Genomic DNA, 16,858 nt, shown 5'->3' with positions numbered 1-16,858 from the left:
ACGATTTGGGGTTGTACCTGTGTGTGTTGAATTGGGCCCATGAATGCTTAGAGACTGCTGGTGTTTGACCACCAGCAAGAGATGATGTACAATGCTTCATTGTGTGTTATCCACCCTGGTGCCACCCATTCCGAACAGGAGCCCTCCTCACAGGCACCACCCAGCTGCAGCAAAGGCCACCTGGCAGGATAGCCATTGCTGGGTGTCCCGATGCCCCAGGGTGACAGGCATCTACTCATTGGCATACGGGGGGAGTTAAAGGCGCAGGTATCAGCAGAGTGATCCCTGTGTGGTCAAGGGGCTACAACCAACAGGGTACACGGTGGCCCCACCACAATGGACCAGTGACCAGTTACTGTGCTGGATATCAGGTGCAACCAAGCAAACAAGTCCATTATCATCGTTAGTGTATAAAACACTACTGCACAGTTGATGGAAAAATAAGCACCCAGGTGGATGACCTTGCCCAACAGTTGGAGAGTGCGCAGAAGTGCAGATCCACGTCGATGAAGGATGTGATATGTCTCAGCGCAAGATGGACACAATGCACCATGTAAGTTGCCCTTCCCCAGTTGGCTCGCTCTGCAGAAAATTTGGAAAAATGAGGTCAAACCCTACAGGGGACCATCGCATACAGGCTGAAATGTATGAGACTCCTTTTAGTTGCCTCTTACGACAGGCAGGAACACCTCAGGCCTATTCTAACCCCCGGACTTGCAGGAGGTCCTTAAGAGTGAGGGGGTGGTAGTGGGGAAATGGAACGGGTGATCTTTGGGCTGGCCAATCCAACGACTGTGGCGCTAAAGGTGAGATCGCATGTCTGCATGGTTACCTCCTTAGTAAGTCAAGGAGAGGTGAGGACAGTACTATATTTACCCCTTGGGTGCACAGTGGGCTTTCTACTGGCAAATAACTTACGAGCAGCAAAGTTAGAGACCTTTTCCTTCACTCGGATTTCCTGAATAAATCTTCTAAACTAGGGCAATCTCTAGCAGAAGCAGTGTGGTCACCCATACAGTTAATGCAAAGAGGGGATGGGGGTGAACAATCATCCTCATTGACAACCCTGCAACAGCTAACGCATTTGGCCGTATTGGAACATGACTGGCTGTTATGATTAAACCTCTCACACTGATAGCAACACTTAGGGTTGGGGATGTAAGGATGAACTGAAATGATCTCATATCCCGCTCTGATGTTTGATGGATGTTGAACTCTGTCAAACGTCAAGAAGAGAGTGCAGATTGGTACCAATCCCTTTTAAACCCTTTTCATTACTTGATGGATGGCCATTACTCCCTGCTCAGACAGGTAATTTTGAATGTCCTCATTTGATAATCCACCAAGTGACTTGTGTAAACCACACTGCACAATAAGTTTAAAGTACAGTGTGATTCCACCCGGACAGGGAAGGTGTGCAGCAGTGTAGTTTGAAGCAAATTTTGTGCTTGGAGGGCACTGTCTACTTCTAACAACTAGGTGCCATTTTGTAACCTGGAACAAGACTTTATAGGACCTACAATTGCGTCGACACCTTTCTAAATAATGAAAGGGTTGACTGTTGAGAAGTCTTGACCTTCATCAGACTGAGAAACAACTAGGAACTTTGGCACTGATGGAAGAATTTTCTGTGGCTGAGACTCATCTAGCTTTTTCTTGTAGATAGAAGTTGTAGAAGTAGAGGGACCGATGACCTCAGAAGTTAAGTCCCATGGTGCTCAGAGCCATTTGAAACATTTTTTGTAGAAGTAGAATAAACCATTCCGAAAGTATCCCCCCGGCATCTCCAATGGCACACTCCTTCCTAGTGGGGGCTCTCTATGAGGGTACTCCCACCATGAGTGATTGTCCACATCTCACGTCACTCCACCAAAGAAACAGATGGAGGGACCAATTGGCACATTTGGAAGGTACCAGCTCAGGTAATCTCCCTTCACTTGGCCTGATCTTCACCAGGGGGTATGTATGTGTCCTACTTGTCTACCCGGGGCAGGGAATTATGTGTTACCCAATCACCAGCTATGTGCGGGAATGCATGGATCGGAGCTGCATGAGCTCGGGGTCCCGTGCTCACCACACACATATCCACAAAAGAGTTGTGGACCCCCTGGGGGGCAGTGGCACTTTATTCCATTTCTTCTACTGAGTCACTTTTTACTGTGAGTGAAATGTCATCTGTGAAAATTACTACGTTTTCAACAATAGCTTATATCATACAGTTTACATCTAGAATGAAAAGAAAGGGTCCCAGAACTGATTCCTGAGGTACACCAAACTTTACTAACTAAAAGTTAGAGTGCATATTTACATTAGCGCCTTTTGTCTTATGCTTTACTTCTACACACTGCTATCTGTTTTCTATAAATGATTTTATGATGTCAGGTACCTTTCCCCTGATACTATAATAGCTTATTTTGTGTATTAGCCTGCTGTGACATATACATTAAAATGCCTTTGAGAGGTCAGGGTAAAATTCACAGACTTACTTTGTTCAATTATTGCTCCAATTACACTGGCTACGAACTTCACTGTGGCTGTGGTGGTAGACCTACATTTTCTAAAACCAGGCTGTGCCTCATTGATTATGTTATTCTTTTCTATAAAATGTAATATTCTATCTTTCAAGACTGTTTCCACCATTCTGGATAAAATAGGTGCAGCAGTAATTGGCCTATAGTTGGCAGGATTCTTCTTATTGCAATCCTTATGAATGAGCACAGCCTTTCTCTTTGTCAGACATTTAGGAATCTCTCATTTTTCCAAAGCTGAGTTAGTCAGATCAGTCAGTAGTCCCACTAACCACTGAGCACAGTACTTACTAGACAACTTGCTATTCCATCGAGACCTGTCTTTTTTGGTTTTGCTGTCCCTGGGTTACTTGTTGGCAGCAGAAAAGTATATTCTGTGTAATTAAATACATTATTCATATTTCAAACAAGGAAACTCCAGGTAGGAATATCAACATGTGGCATTCTGGCAGGTTGGCATGTCTTCTTTATGGTTATCACTCATATTTCCTAATACTTGGGAGGTATTGTTTTCTTTTATGAGTTTCTCCACTATTTCAACATAATATTGATTAACAATACTGCCACTGAGTGAGGTGGTGCAGTGGTTAGCACACTGAAGTCACATTTGGGAGGACGATGGTTCAGACCCTTGTCTGGCCATCCTGATTTAGGTTTTCTGCAATTTCCCTGCACCATTTCAGGCAAATGCCAGGATGACTCCTTTGAAAGGGCATGGCCGACTTCCTTGCCTATTCCGATGGGACTGATGACCTTGCTATTTAGTCATACCCCAAATCAATCAACGAACCAACCAACCTACCAACCAACAATACTGTCAACGACATTTGGACCTCTACAAAGCTTTTCACCTTTCTCTAAAATATGTTACTATTATCCTCCCTATCAGACCTTTTCCTGTGCCCATTTGTGTGGGAGACTGAAATTTCATTTTGGTAAAAACTATATTTAGTTTCTCTTATTATTCTACCATGGGCTCTCTTATTATTTCTATAAGTGTTGATGCTAGCTGTAGCATTGTTTTCAAATGCCATCTTTAGATCATCCCTTGATTTTACATCAGTTGTGATCCATCTCTTACTATTTCTCTCATTTGGATTTCTGGAGACAATGGGGCAAGCAATATTTATGTGGTAGACTAACATTGAGAAAAAGTATTTCCACCTCTTCTCTATGTATTGAATATATTTCCCTCCAGTTTCCTCCCTTTAGTAATGTTTTTAGTCTACTCAAATTGTCTAATCTCTGTTCCCTAAATTCAAACAGTATATTTTCACAGCAAACACTGGTTGCTGATATTTCAACTACTTGTCTATAATGAGCTGGAATTGCACTGTTTATTACTTTTGCTGTTTGCCTATTCCTTTCTCTTTAAAATGCATTAAAATATGGTTTTCTTTTGATCTTAACTAGCAATGCATTAAAGAGAAGGTGTTAGTAGTTTCATTAATTCATTTCTGCATCCTTCAAGTAATATAAATGATATGCCATCCCAGATGATTTTACTTTAATTTTTGAGATTATTTTCAGTACTTCACACTCTGTTACACTCATGACAGTAAATGAATTGCTCTTTTTAGCCCAGTTTATTGATGATGTTGAGTCACAGATTTCTTCTTTGTATGCCTTAGTAAAATGATCTATGACAGCCTCACATACTGTGTTTGGCTCACACACTTCCTAGTGATATATTACTGCAATTTGGATATGCTCTCTCTTAACATTCACAATTTACTATATTCCAGGATGTTTTACAAATATTACATGATTGGCTTATCTGTTCCGTATAATAATGTGGTTTTAGAGTCTTTATGATTTTCTTATATACTTTGTTAGCAATTAATGCTATATGGTGTCCCTGGTTTCATATTTACTTTTAATTTCTCAATTTTAGGAGAATTTTAAGATTCTCTTTATAGTCTGCTTTCCTTAGTGCTTTTGCCATTAGATGTACCCAATTAAAACTCTGATTAAATATTTCATAGAAGTGACCCCACTTTTCATTAATATCATCTGCTAGTCTATGTGAAAAGTCCTCCTATAGCTTATTTCAGTTAATTTTTCTTTCGTATGTGAGTAAGCCATTGTCAGTACGAGCTGAGAAATATTTTTCAGTAGTTCTTGCCTTGAATCCTTCCCCATTTCAATTTGTAACAGCATAGTCAGTCAAAGTCTGTGAATCAGTTTTTATTCTGGTTGGTGGCAAATTTGTATGGCTGTGGTTACAGCACTGTAACAAGTCAAAATACCTCATGATTTACATTGTAGCTTAGCGACTCTGTGTTCATTGTTTCATTATTATAATCTGGTTGCTGTTTGTTAAGAGTTTATACAGAAGTTCCTCTACATTACAGAAGAATTCATCTACATCACTGGTTGGTGATCTATGCAGGCCAATAATTATTAAGCTGTTTTTACCTAGCTTTATTTTATTGTTGCTGATTCAAAGGGCACCTTCATGGTGAGTTTGTCAGCCCATTCAGTGTTTTCACATTTTATGTTGTTTCTGAGATAAATGTCTGCACTACCACCTCTGTGTATCTTTCTACAACAGTCATCCACAATTTTGTACTTATTTAACTTAAAGCTCCAAATCTCTTTGGTCTTGCACCCAGGTTCATTCACAATATGTAAGTGTTGTAGTTATTTTGCTTAATTTTTAACACAAAAAACTCTTACCCTCACAGTTCAAATGTAATTCATGTTTGGTGTACAGGCTTTTATATAATTTACTTCTTTCTAGAATCTGATGTTTTTCGTAACCTGAGCAAATTGATTTAATTCTCACATTTGTTTTTTAACTCTCTGGTAACACGAGTTGTATACTAGTCTCGCTGATGTGGCATGGTAAAAACAATAGTGTTTTTCAAATTGGTTCATTCTAGAAAATTGGCCAAACCTCGTATACAAATATTGGCTTCATTGCATCTCATATCATGTGTGCCTGTTACACTGGTGATAAGAGCACTGTCATGCAGCATCTAGGTCTGCTATGATGTTTTTTGTTCTCAGTCAGATTTGGATTCTTTATTCATCATTTAGCATTATTACATGCTGTAGACTTTGTCAGCTCACTTAACCTATTAATTTTCTAATATACATTTTCACATATTTAAGTTGATATTGGATATTTCTAAAAATTCTTCTAATGGACAGAATGGGTTAGTTAACAAGAAGTTGTGTAACTTTTCCTTAAAGACTTTGAGTAGCATGCTTGTGGCACATTCAGACAATTTGTTATATATTTTAATTGCAATGTACTTATGACTATTGTTAGTTTTTGTTAATCTATTTTGTGGAAAGAACAGGTAAGTACAGATTGTTGTATTGTAGTCATCCTTCCTGGCTTCACTACACTGCTAACTTGAATACTTATTTATGGCTTATAGAGCATCAGCTAATTAGGTGAAGAGTCACTGACATATGTAGGACTAACTTGAGGTGTATATCAGTGAAATGTGTTGGAACCCTTGCTGTAAATGTTGTATATTAATGATTTGGCAGGCAGTATTAATAGTAACTTCAGACATTTATGCAGATTATGTGGTTGCCTATAGTGAAATTCTCTCTGAAATAAAAAAAAAAAAAAAAATGGACAACTGTTCCATTGGATCTTGATAATATATTAAAGAGTTGCAAAGATTGACACACTGGCGCTTTAAATGGTCAAAAACATAAAACTGTGCGCTTGACTAAACAACAAAAAATTTTGTACGCTTTGAATATGATATGGTATTAACAAACCAGATTTGGACCAGTCTATTAATACAAATATAAGGGTATTTCTTTCTGTAGGGATATCAGGTGTAGGATTGGGTTTAGGTAAGGTTTTTGGCTGACCTTGCTTTATTGATTGGATACTGAGACAATGGAATCAGTCTGCAAAGGGCACTGCCTAGAAAGCGCTCTTGTGTTCTATCTTAACATATTGCTCAAGTTTTTGGGAGTCATAACAAATAGGACTAACAGTGAATATTGAACCCTTGCTCACTAATCCATTAATTTATTCCTTCATTACGTGAAAATAATATGAATACGTTGTAGTCCCCTACATATTACTCCAATAGAGACTGTGAAGTCCTGATTAGGTCAATTACAGAGCGCACAAGGACATTTTAGCAATCATTTTTCCAGCGTTCCATATGCGAGTGGATTGTAAAGCATGCCCGATAAATGTTGCAATGAGATGTACCCTGTGCCATGTACCTCATAATGGTCTGCGAACTATCGATGTAGATATTTTTTGTATGCAAACTTGGGCAGCTGTTTTATTGTCGGTAGTTTATGTTGCTTTTTGACTGTTACTGTTCTGAACTATTTCTTCTGAAGCTATTTGATTAGAGCCCATTTTCTATAATAAACGAAAGAATTCAATTTTATACAAGAAACAGTTATTCAGCTCGAAAAGTGCAATATTACAAGTTAACGTCAATGTCGCACTTAAATTTATAATAAAAGGATTAAAAACACTACTAATTTTTTAATATAGATAATTTCTTTAAGTAATGTACTAGGCTTACCTGATATGTGGCTCAATTTACTCTGAATATATGAGCTGGTACAATGACCTTCCAAATTTGTTACCAAGTTGGTTCAAACAGCGCGCTTCGAATAGGAACTGCTACACAGTACCACATGCAGTGTATTCCAGAGATCTGAGCGAAGGGATATGCATGTTCGGTTCACTCGGTAACATGTAGATAGCAGCACAGAACTGTACGTCAATAATAACGAAAATCGTAAATCTGTTTAGTTTTACAAGTAAAAACCAATATTTTTATGATTTATATATGCACTGTAATATAGAAAAGTTGGTACTCGACCTCTATTTTGTCTTACCCTTCACGCAACGAGGGAAATGATTTAATTTGTTCCACTTTCATACAAGAAATCGGTGAGTGGTAAATGTTAAAAGTAGCTGAACTGGTTTTATGAGGATAAGCCATAATCTGCAAGGTGTGTAGAAAGATAAGTATGCGTCCGCTGTATAAAGCTTTGACCTTTTTATTTACTTTGTGCATGTGTGAAGCTCTTATAAATGATGCATGTTGCTTGACACCTATTTTAATGAAATTAGGAAGGTACATAAATCCTTAATATAGGAATATTCCTGCGAATAAAGGATGAAGATTCACCCAGTCACTCAACGAAAGATAGTAACTCAATTTCTTTCATAACACATCTCTTGTGTGTACCGATGGAGAATAGTCGACAACTCTGTTTTAGAGGAGAAAAATAAATATTGAGGAAAAAACTGTTACAATAATACGCTGGACGGACGTTCATTCTGTGTATTGTGAGAAACCTCGTTTACATTTAATAGGGCAACCTATGGGGGGGAAAAAATGTGCACATGACGAGTCGCAACTAGTAAAAGTACATAAGCACTTCATCAGCCCATTTTCGGCACGCAATTTGATCTATAGCACGACTGTGTGTCACTGACGGTAGTCATGTTACGTACATGTTACGTATTCTCGACTTTTCATTTCAGTTAATTGAGTGAAATGGAGATACATGCCTGTGTTACTATGCAGTTTGTTATAAACTAAACCGCCTGGTTAATATTGTGATTCTCGGAGTCCCACCCACAAACAACACCACTTTATCCCCTGCTGTTAATAACACCTGATTACGAATGATGTCAACGTGGGTGAATGTTTAAAACTCTTAAGGTTGCAGCTAAAGTACTAAGGATTTAAGTGTCATATAAAAATTCCTGAAATAAACATACTTCACTACATTAGCCTACTGTGTTGTTTGTGTTAGCTCGCCTCCTTGTCAATGACAAGTTAATAATCTGCACTGTGTTTAAAATTCAGAGTTTCTCTCAATCACTTCACATTCAATTTTTTTTTTTGGTCACACACGGATCCCCTGAATTCGTTCATTACACCTCTGATCTGATCACTCCATGTAATCCATATTTGTTCTGTTTTGTTCAACCACATTTTGTCAGAGATTATGAACATCAGCACTTGAAAGTGCACTAGAATGCTACCAACAGGAAAGAATGTGCTCATTGTTAAGGGTAAAGATTGGTGACTTATTGTTATTTGTCATTATTTTAAAGTGATGTAGTAGTGTAATGAAGGTTACGCTAAATTGTGTTTGTTACCTTTGTCGATTTGGTTATGATAAAAATATTGTAAGTAATATGGAGCCAGCACAGATAGTAGGCCTAATGTTGATTTACATGCAGACAGCAATACCCTAAAGTTATGAATAATGTGCATTTTCTAACATCGTAATTAGTTGCACACAAAAGGAGTGCATAGAGTGTTGATAATTTTTTACTGGTAGATATAATTGTATGTGTTTCTTTAGCTGGCTATCATGTTTCAGCTGATGAGATATTGCTTATTTATTAATGAGATTTCTACAGATGTGAAGACTTAAATAATATTGCAAGGCATAAAAATCAGTAAATATTCAGCTTAAGTAACTAGTAATAAACCATTACATAGACGACGTCTTTGTTTTACTCAGGTACCAATTGCTAAACCTGTTACAGGTCTTCGTATTGTTTTTGTATTTATTGTCTTTATCTTCGTCACATTCTCAGAAAATCTTAAAATTTCAAGCCACATTGTTGCAGTGGTAGAATGATTACAGTCACGTCAAGTTTTTTTTAGTTTTGACTACAGATATGTATGCAGAAACAAGAGCTCTCACTTTCTAAGTTCTGTACCATTGTAAACTTACTGATTCTGTCATTGAAGCTATTTGTACACGACTTTTCTGGATTAAGGATAACACCATGGAGTTAGAGAGATGGTTGGCACCTGGAGTTATGTAACTGTGATATCTCTGAACCACTTCATAACAATATGAGGTGGAATGAAGATTTTTCAGCTGTTTCAACAGAAATATTTGTCCTGCTTTAACATAATTATTTGTTTCTTCTGTGTATATTTATGATGTTGGAGGTGCTGAGGAAACAAATATTTTTGTTCATAGTCCAAACCCCTTAGCTTTGTCACAATTCATTTTGGTCTTGAAATTTAGGGATTTCATTGAGGATCACTATATATTCCACAAAAGATTTCTAATGCTTTTGTAAGGTTTCTTTCTCTGACTCCTGAATTGTTTCTACGAGAAAAATACATACTTCAAGTTTACTATCATTAGCTATCGGTCCTTTATGATCCAGTGAACATTGTCCATTTATGTAGGCCAAGTCAAAAATTTGAGAGAGAGAATAAAGGTATAGCAAATTACAGTCATAAATTACAAATCTAGTGTACAACACAATTTAAATAGTACAATGATACAATAATTTGAATTCCTGTTTGCAGATGCTAAAAATAATTTATTTACTGGGTGAAAGCAGTTGCCCATCAGAAATGACTTAAGTTTATTTTTAAAGGATTTTTTTATTTAGCTGGTGTTTTAAATGATTGAGTTGGTTGTTGAATAATTTATATTGTTGTATGTGAAACGTTTTTCTGACACAATGCTGGTATAGACTGAATCATGTGCTTTTTTATGTTGAGGTTGTGGACATGTTTATTTTATTGTAGTTTCTCATTCATGTTTGAAAGCTGCTCATTTTCAAATTGGCTGGATTTGTAAATATGCAGACTGGACAGACTCATTATTTTCAACTGAATGAAGAATGTTCTGGGTCATTGTAGATTGTTTATATTACAAAGATCTCTGGCAGACATTTTAAAGACTTCATTTGAAGAGGGATAAGTTTTCCCAGAACATGGATCCATACTGAAGAAATGTAATTATAATATACTTGAATCCTACTCTGATTTTGCACCCATAGACCCTAGCAAACTTTGTTTCACTTCACATGATAATCCCATTTCAAACTCTTGGAGAAGTGAGCAAGTGTGTGAATTCTTGGCTGCACATTTTTTTAAATCAACATGTTTCTTTGCATTTTTTTAAAACAGTGACATCAAATTGTACAGTGCTGTTTAATGGACATCATGCCTTAGCTGTAATTAAACTACCTATGTTGTTTGCAAATAATTATCCTTTTTTCTACCTCCAGTGTAATTGTTTACATTGTTAGTGTAGCTTAAAAGAAGGAACAATTAAGGCCTGAGCAAGAACTTTGGATAAATGTATTATTCTAATGACATCTTGTGTCTGTGACTCAGCATCTCCACTATAAGGTGAGCAGCAATCTATCCTTTTCATAATATTGTCATTACTCCATCCCAGATTTTCCACGGTTTGATTACCAGTGTTACATTATTCTAAGAAGAGAGTTGAACACAATTATTGTCATGCTCACTACTACCAGTTTGTTGTGCTGTGTAGGGTGTTGTTAGCCTCTGTGTAACACCTGCCACATGCAGTTTGTCTTGAACTTCTTTACTGAATTAACCAGCATTGTCATTTAGTAGTCCTTGAGTGAACCTACACTTTTGAATGCCGAAGAACATGTTCCAACACATCACTTTAGATTTATGCATTATGAAATAGCAATACCAAAATTTCATGTAGCTGTCCTTGCACACAACCACATATTTCTTCATTTTTAAAGATGAGTTCATGTGCTTTGCCATAAATGCATGGCTCCAAAAATTCCTTTTACAGAGGAACAGTTATGCCTAATTTCTTTGACATGGTGTTTCTGCTGGTGTGCCTGTCTCTCATGGTACAGTTGCAATAACGAAATCTCTTCAGTGGTGTTGACTTCAACAGTGTTTTTGTGTAAAGTGAATTGATTGTCCACTTTACCTGATTTCCAAAAGGCTCCGGGGCTCCAACAACAATTTTAAGCCAGCATTGCCTTATTTATGATTTAATTTCACCTATTAGATGACTTTTTTTAAGATTCAGTTCATGTCAGGTAATGTTGAAAACAAGTTTCTAGACAGCTTAGGAACATCTACAGCATGATATCTTGCGCATCAGTTACAGATTATGACCAGTTTTTATTGCCCTTTCCCAAAGCCATGAAGTTTCTTTTCCAGCTGCATTTACACCACCTGTCAAATTTTAGAAAATCTGTAAAACAGTCTGAACAGTTGGTTGCATGCCTTGTAACTCTGTAGTCGACCCATCATGTTGCTGAATCTGCTTCAGCTGAGTAGACCTCTTCACAGACAACAACAACATAGCACTAGTTACTTCACAATTATAATTATGTCTGTTAAGATTTTTTCTTTGTTTTCCATCAGAAATCTATTTTTTGCAGTCCTTTATCCAGTGACCCTTTCTTTTACAGTAGTTCCTGTGTTAAAACAGTTGCTTTGTACTAATGAATGTTGTACATAACTCAGCTGATCTTTATGTTCTCTGTTTTATCCCCTTGCCTCTGAATTTCTACATTATCATGATTCATATAATGTTATTTGAGGCCTGGTTTTGCTCTATAGATGTCGGTGATGCAGGAGGGCCTTGCTTCATTCGTTTGACAAGTATTGGAAATCATTGAGCAGATTTTGGAAATGACTTCTACATGCCATCAAGTCTTCTTAGTTAACCTTCGTACATATCTTGCCTTAAATGCATGAGAAGTCAGAAGCTTTCCGATTTACCATCATAGTAAGTGCAAAAGTGATTGACAGTAGCAAATTTTAATAATACAGAACTTTTAAAATGTCAGACTTTCTCAAGCATTTCACATATTATAAACACGGAGATGAAAAAAGTCATGGTATATCTCCTAATATTGTATTTGACCTACTTTTGCCTAGTGTCGTGCAGCAGCTTGATGTGGCATGGACTTAATAAGTCATTAGAAGTCCCCTGCAGAGATATAGGGCCATGCTGCATCTACAGCCATCCACAATTGAGAAAGTGTTGCCAGTGCAGGATTTTGTTCATGAACTGACCTCTCAATTCTGTCCCATAAATGTTCAAAGGGATTCATGCTAGGCGATCTGGGTGGCTAGTTCATTCACTCGAAATATCCAGAATGTTCTTTAAACCAGTTGTGAACAATTGTGGCCTGTTGACATGGCATATTGTCAGTCATAAAAATTCCACTGTTTATTTGTAGCATGAATGCCGCAAATGCTCTCCAAGTAGCCGAACAGAACCATTTCCAGCCAATGATCAGTTCAGTTGCTCCAGAGGACCCAGTCCATTCCATGTAAACACAGTGCACAGCGTTATGGGGTCACCACCAGCTTGCACAGCACCTTCTTGACAACTTGCATCCATGTCTTTTTGGTGACTGCACCATTATCGAACCCTACCATTAGCTCTTACCAACTAAAATCGAGATTCACCTGACAAGGCCATTGTTTTCCAGTCGTTTAGGGTCAACTGATATGGTCTTGAGCCCAGGAGAGGCACTGCAGATGATGTACTGTGAGCAAAAAGCACTCACGTTGGTTGTATGCTGCCATAGTCGATTAACGCCAAATGTTGCCACACTGTCCTAATGGATACTTTCGTCATATGTCCCACTTTGATTTCTGTGGTTATTTCATGCAGTGTTGCTTGTCTACAATGCAGGAAATGATAGACTGCTACTTACCATAAAGAAGACATGTTACTATGCAGACAGGCACAATTAAAAGACCCTTACATGAAGCTTTCGGCCACAGCCTCCATTAGCAAAAGAGAAACACATACAAGCAAGCAGACCTCATGCACACACAACCGCCAACTCTAGCATCTCAGGCCAGAATGCTTAGTGTAGCTTATCTATTAGCACTGACAACTTGACGCAAACACAGCTGCTCTCGGCCATTATGTGAAGGTCGTTGGCCACTACATTGTCCATGGTGAGAGGTAATGCCTGAAATTTGGCATTCGCAGTACATTCTTGGAACATTGAATAACCGAATGATTTCCGAAATGGAATTTCCCATGAGTCTAGCTCCAACTTCCATACAAACAGTGGAAAATCCAGGATGGAATAACACAGTATTAGGAAAGAGGTACATTACTACTTACCATAGCTGAGAAGCCGAGTCTCAGATAGGCACAACAAAAAGACTGTCAAACAAGTAAGCTTTGAGCCAAAAAGGCTTTCATTGGAATTAGACAACACTCTCTCTCTCTCTCTCTCTCTCTCTCTCTCTCTCTCTCTCTCTCTCTCTCTCTCTATCTCTCTCTATCTCGTGGAGAATGTGATAATGTGATTCAGTTGCACCAGTCCTGGGTGGTACTGAGTCACAATGGGAATGCTCCTCTGTGGCTGGATGGTGAGACTTTGGGAGGCCGTGAGTGACTAGAGAGATAATGTACAGGAGATCTGTTTCTGTAATAGGTTGGGAGGGTAATTTCTGTCTGTGAAGGTCTCAGTGAGACCCTTGGTGTATTTCGAGAGGGACTGCTCATCATTACAGATGCGACAGCCATGCGTGGCTAGACTGTATGAAAGGGACTTCTTGGTAGGGAATGGACGGCAGCTGTCAGAGTGGAGGTATTGTCTTGCAGATGTCCATTGCCGTTCACTGTGGATTACTTCTCCTTTGAAGGCATCACGTAAAAACAAAGCCAGGGGACGCAATGGGCACCTGCATGACACCATCTTATGCCAACCTTTCTAACCACGAAGAGTCCTAAGCCCCCACCTGGTTCAGATTCATTGATGACATCTTAGTGATCCGGATTGAGGAGAGGACAGCCTATCCACACTGTCCCAGAACCTTAACACCTTTTCCTCCCTTTGCTTCACCTGGTCCTTCTCAACCCAGCAAGCCACCTTCCTTGATGTTGACATCCACCTCAGAGATGGCTAAATCAGTACCTCCATCCATATCAAACCTACCATCTACCAGCAATACCTCCACTTTGACAGCTGCCACCCATTACTTACAAAGAAGTCCCTTCCACACAGCCCAGCCACCCGTGGCCATTGCACCTATAATGACAAGCAGTCCCTCTCAAAATACCCCAGTGGTCTCATTGAGGTCTTCACGGGCTGTAATTACCTTCCCAACCATGTACAGAAACAGATCTCCTTTGCCTTATCTCTGTAGTCAACCTCCGAAAGTCCCACCATCCAGCGACAGAGGAGCATTCCCCTCGCAACTCAGTACCACCCAAGGCTGGAACAACTGAATCACATTCTGCTACCTATGAAACAAATCATGTGATCTACAAGCTAAGACGCAACCACAGTGCTGCATTCTAGGTGTGCATGACAACAAACAAGCTATCTATATGCATGAATGGCCACTGACAAACTGACCAAGAAACAGCTGGACCACCCAGTTACTAAGCAAGCTGACCAACACCAGCTTTTCTGAATTGTGTATGTGGTAACTCTCCCTGCAGTATATTCTACGTTCCTGTAACCCACCTGGCCTCAACCTTCATTAGTCATTGTCCTACACCCACATATCCCCTACTGTGTTCTCTCTCCGCCACTACACAGCACTTTATTCCAACTACAGTCCTGCAGACATTCTACTTCTCAAATTTCCTACTAACCTATCAACTGCACCTAGCTGCTTTATGTTCACTCCACTCCATCCCTGTATGCTTCAATAAGCAGCACTTTACCATTCCCCATCCCTACCCTGCTATCTCTCCCATTCCCATCCCATCCTCTTCCCTAACCCCACCCCTCAGATTGATTCTCCCATCATGCACTGCTGCTGCTCCCAGCAGCCAAGTCTGTGTGTGTGTGTGTGTGTGTGTGTGTGTGTGTGTGTGTGTGTGTGAGAGAGAGAGAGAGAGAGAGAGAGAGAGAGAGAATAATACCAATGAAGACCTTTTTGACCAAAATCTTACTTGTTTGACAGTCTTTTAGTGTTGCCTATTTGTGGCTCAGCATCATCAACTACCACATCACATTCAAAGTCTGTTAATTCCCATTGTGTGGCCATAGTCATGTTGGAAACCTTTTCATGTGAATCATCTGAGTAAAGAATGACATCTCTGCCAATGCACTGGACCACAAAATGTGCAACAAAGGGAATTCTCCAGGTTTGTTTCTGCTCATTAGACCAAGTTGTTCCGGCCTTCAGTTTTTCTGCCCAGCCAACTGTCAAACTGCAATTTAAAGATTGTGCATAAAATAGAAAATACTTGGCTAAACACCCAGAAGCAACGCTTAATGTTTTAGTTTTACTGCAGGATTACTCCATGTCAGTTCAGTAAAAAAAAATCTGGACCAACATCTCAGATTTGAACTTGGCTCATGTGTTCTCCCAGTGGAGACAAATAACCATACGAGATTTCAGCTTGTTATCTCTGTTTATTTTTTATGGTACTTTAGATTTGGAAGCTTGGCCACTTGTAACATTGTGATGACACAAATTGTTGCTTGCTTACACTTGGATAAAAGTTACCATTTTTTTATTTACTACCCAAAGAAGGTAAAATTTGGAGGTTGTACACTCTGTAGTATAAGGATTGTAAGTAAAACTGTCAACGCCTGGAGAGAGAAAAAACAAACATTCTTAAATTGAATATCACACAAAGGAAAAAGAATAACCAAAAAAATGTTTCTCAGGATAACAGTCAAAGCATGAGCTGTCGCTTGGAAAATAAAATTAATGGTATTTTTGTCTTTTATTCCAACAAACACCTGTTCCTAATTTTGTCTTGAAAATCTAAAATTAGCTGTTGAAATTTCATGATTCCTGAATAATATAACTGAAATTTTAAGTGATTAAACTAATAAAAACAAGCTATCATGACCAACTTTAAGTTTAAGAAACTCAAATTAATTAATTTTTTTTTTAAATATCACTTCTTACAGGAGGAATAATTTATACAATAACTTTTTTCAGAATAGAGCACATACATTCCTTTATTCCTTTGAAAATTGGTAAGTTCTTCCAGTTTGTTTTAGAACGTTCAATAACATCAAGAGTGCTATAGTAAAGGGAACTAGGCAAATATCCTCTCAATAACATCAAGAGTGCTAGTAAAGGGAACTAGGCAAATATCTTCTCATTTGGGCCAAGTGAATGGCAGCGAAGGTCCTGAAGGATGCATAAATTATATGGTAACATCATTGCACCACATATTGAAATATTTGCAGGCTACATGGATTGATGGGATCAGATTATCTTTTCTAACAAAAGATAGTAATTTATTCCATAAATTAGGTTTGAAGGTGAGCTCCACATCACTATTGATACTCCCTCCTCTTGCTTTCCTTAAACAATATAATGGCTTAAACTCCTGGAAACTTTAGTGAAGTTTGAAATTCTGCAAAATCAAAGTGTATTTGATTTATAGATTCTTCTTGAATAAAATAAAACTTAACTTTGGTAATATTAACATTATAAAACTGAAGCAAATTTGATGCAGATAGTATTTGGTTTCCTAAGTGTCTTGGTAAAATTTCCTTTTACGAATTCTTTTAACCCTTCTCAATTTTTCTGTGACTAGTTGCAGAGTGACCACTCGGTTCTGATATTAAAATAATTTTGATGAAGACATAAGTT

The 16,858-nt window shown here is 38.3% G+C and overlaps 1 protein-coding gene and 1 long non-coding RNA gene across 6 annotated transcripts in view; one reads left to right on the top strand and one right to left on the bottom strand.

Annotated features, from left to right (window-relative positions):
• LOC126476042 (uncharacterized) overlaps nt 1-7,482 on the bottom strand; it is a 30,282-nt gene extending 22,800 nt beyond the window's left edge. Inside the window, exons 1-2 of the long non-coding RNA XR_007586789.1 lie at nt 7,368-7,482; nt 7,049-7,242 (exon numbers count right to left, since the gene is read on the bottom strand). This is a non-coding gene — a long non-coding RNA (uncharacterized LOC126476042). The remainder of the gene's footprint in view (nt 1-7,048; nt 7,243-7,367) is intronic.
• LOC126475985 (protein abrupt-like) overlaps nt 7,208-16,858 on the top strand; it is a 270,298-nt gene continuing 260,647 nt past the window's right edge. For 3 of the 5 annotated variants that reach the window (XM_050103511.1, XM_050103507.1, XM_050103508.1), the window contains exon 1: nt 7,500-7,609. In XM_050103511.1, coding sequence (XP_049959468.1) covers nt 7,503-7,609 — 107 coding nt within the window. In that variant the 5' untranslated portion in view covers nt 7,500-7,502. The other 2 variants (XM_050103510.1, XM_050103509.1) reach the window with 2 other exon arrangements.

This window comes from Schistocerca serialis, chromosome 1 (genome assembly GCF_023864345.2).
Source record: "Schistocerca serialis cubense isolate TAMUIC-IGC-003099 chromosome 1, iqSchSeri2.2, whole genome shotgun sequence".
NCBI classification, from domain to species: domain Eukaryota; kingdom Metazoa; phylum Arthropoda; class Insecta; order Orthoptera; family Acrididae; genus Schistocerca; species Schistocerca serialis.
Note: the sequence above shows the minus strand (reverse complement) of the source record. Positions and strands in the feature narration are given on the sequence as shown.